Here is a 1,753-nt window from a genome sequence, read left to right as displayed (position 1 = left end):
ATATATATATATATATATATATATATATAGTTAGGTTATATTACGTTAACAACGTAGCAGAGTACAGTATAAAGCTCGTCCACCTTCAGATTTCACCGGTGCTATCCAGCAGTAGTATTATATGTACTGCCAGATTTGCGTCGGGGCTTCTGTAATGTGTGAATGGATAATTGAATAAGTTGGAGTCAACAAGGACTATAATTGGACATTTATTTGTAATCACTACAATTGTTTCCTCGCAACGTAGTTCTCCAGGTTCGTAGGTATTTGGACGAGCTTTATACTGTACTCTACTACCTTCTTAACAGACTATAACCTAACACACGCACGCACACACACACACACACACACGCACACATCTAATATAGTACTTTTTCAAGTACTGGTTAGAAAAAATTGCAGTATAAATAAAATATATTAGATTTGAAAAAAAAAAAACAAAAAAAAAAATTGCCATATTCTTTCGGATCAGAAGATTACAATAACCGTAGCGAAAATATTTCTTCGTTCTATTATTTCTTCTAAGTTGGCTTATTTTTTCACATGTTATAACTTTAATCGCATATTGGTCACAGAAAATCTTTTTCAATAATTAAAAATTATGTTTACGTTAAATACTGAAAGCTTTACAATTTGATGTTAAAATTTCTTCTAAACAGGATCCATTCAAAGCAGTTTTACGGATTGCTAAGTTCTTGGAGAAAACAGTTTCCGACAAACTTGCTGAAAGTATTGTTGATATGTGTTCATTTGATAAAATGAAGTCAGAAAAAGAATTAGTTTTTTCGTATTTTGAGGGAACAAACAAACTGAAACCTGGTGGTACTGTTTACCATTCTGGTAAGTTTAATACGTTGTTAACTACTTCCTTGTTGGATACCTGTTTGGTCTGTAACTGTATTAATGTATCTATCTAGAAAATGAGCAATGGATCTTTACGCATTATTTGGTACACGCAGTAGATAATCGGTACAGGGTTTTAAAGGCAAGCTAACGAAATTTTTATAAGTTTTATAGTGTTGTTGGGTTTACATAAATGAAATGTTCCAGCATTGTGGTTGCGTGTAGCACTTTTTACACAATTTCGTTCTCTCTCTCTTTTTCTTTCTCTCTTTCTTTGTATGACTGTGTATATATACATATATACATATACATATGTAAGAACGACCGTGCGAACCAAAAAGGAGAAATGGTGACGAATGGAAAAACAGGACTCCTTTTATTTAAACGCGTCACACGGTCGAACACAAAAAATATATCAAAGATGATATACATATATGTTATACTTCGATAACATAGTGATTTCGTAAATGACCAGTAATGAAAGACGATAGGACACAACCGACTGAGATGAATAACAGAAATATTTATTGTAGCGTTAATATGTATGTCAGTGTGTGAGTGTGAATGCGACATAATGAAAACATAATAAAGGACAGGCCGGCATGTAAATAGAATAGTGTGTATACAAAAGAGTGTGTGCACAAATGTATGTGAATGCGTGAGATACAGCAGATACAAAGAGTCAGTAACACGTGTGACCATTTGCCGGTTTGTTGAGTACACAATAGGAAGAGTCTGTATGTAAGAAGTTGAGGCGTGTGTGTGGCAGAGCGATCACTCGTTGTGATGTTAGGGCTTCCATGCCGTACCGGGTTCTTGTATACAGTTGTTCGTCGCAGGCTAGGTTCTTGTCTGTTATTTATCGTGGTGAAGGTGAATCACCAAACAGAATCGAAGAGAGATGTGCCGC

General features: G+C 34.8%; 1 protein-coding gene across 1 annotated transcript in view; it reads left to right on the top strand.

Moving 5' to 3' along the window:
* Positions 1-1,753, top strand: part of LOC106873206 (sulfotransferase 1B1) — a 10,740-nt gene that overhangs the window by 6,810 nt on the left and 2,177 nt on the right. The window contains exon 3 of the mRNA XM_014920449.2: positions 660-840. Coding sequence (XP_014775935.1) covers positions 660-840 — 181 coding nt within the window. The remainder of the gene's footprint in view (positions 1-659; positions 841-1,753) is intronic.

The sequence above is a fragment of the Octopus bimaculoides genome, chromosome 3, assembly GCF_001194135.2.
Source record: "Octopus bimaculoides isolate UCB-OBI-ISO-001 chromosome 3, ASM119413v2, whole genome shotgun sequence".
In the NCBI taxonomy this organism is placed as follows: Eukaryota; Metazoa; Mollusca; class Cephalopoda; order Octopoda; family Octopodidae; genus Octopus; species Octopus bimaculoides.
Note: the sequence above shows the minus strand (reverse complement) of the source record. Positions and strands in the feature narration are given on the sequence as shown.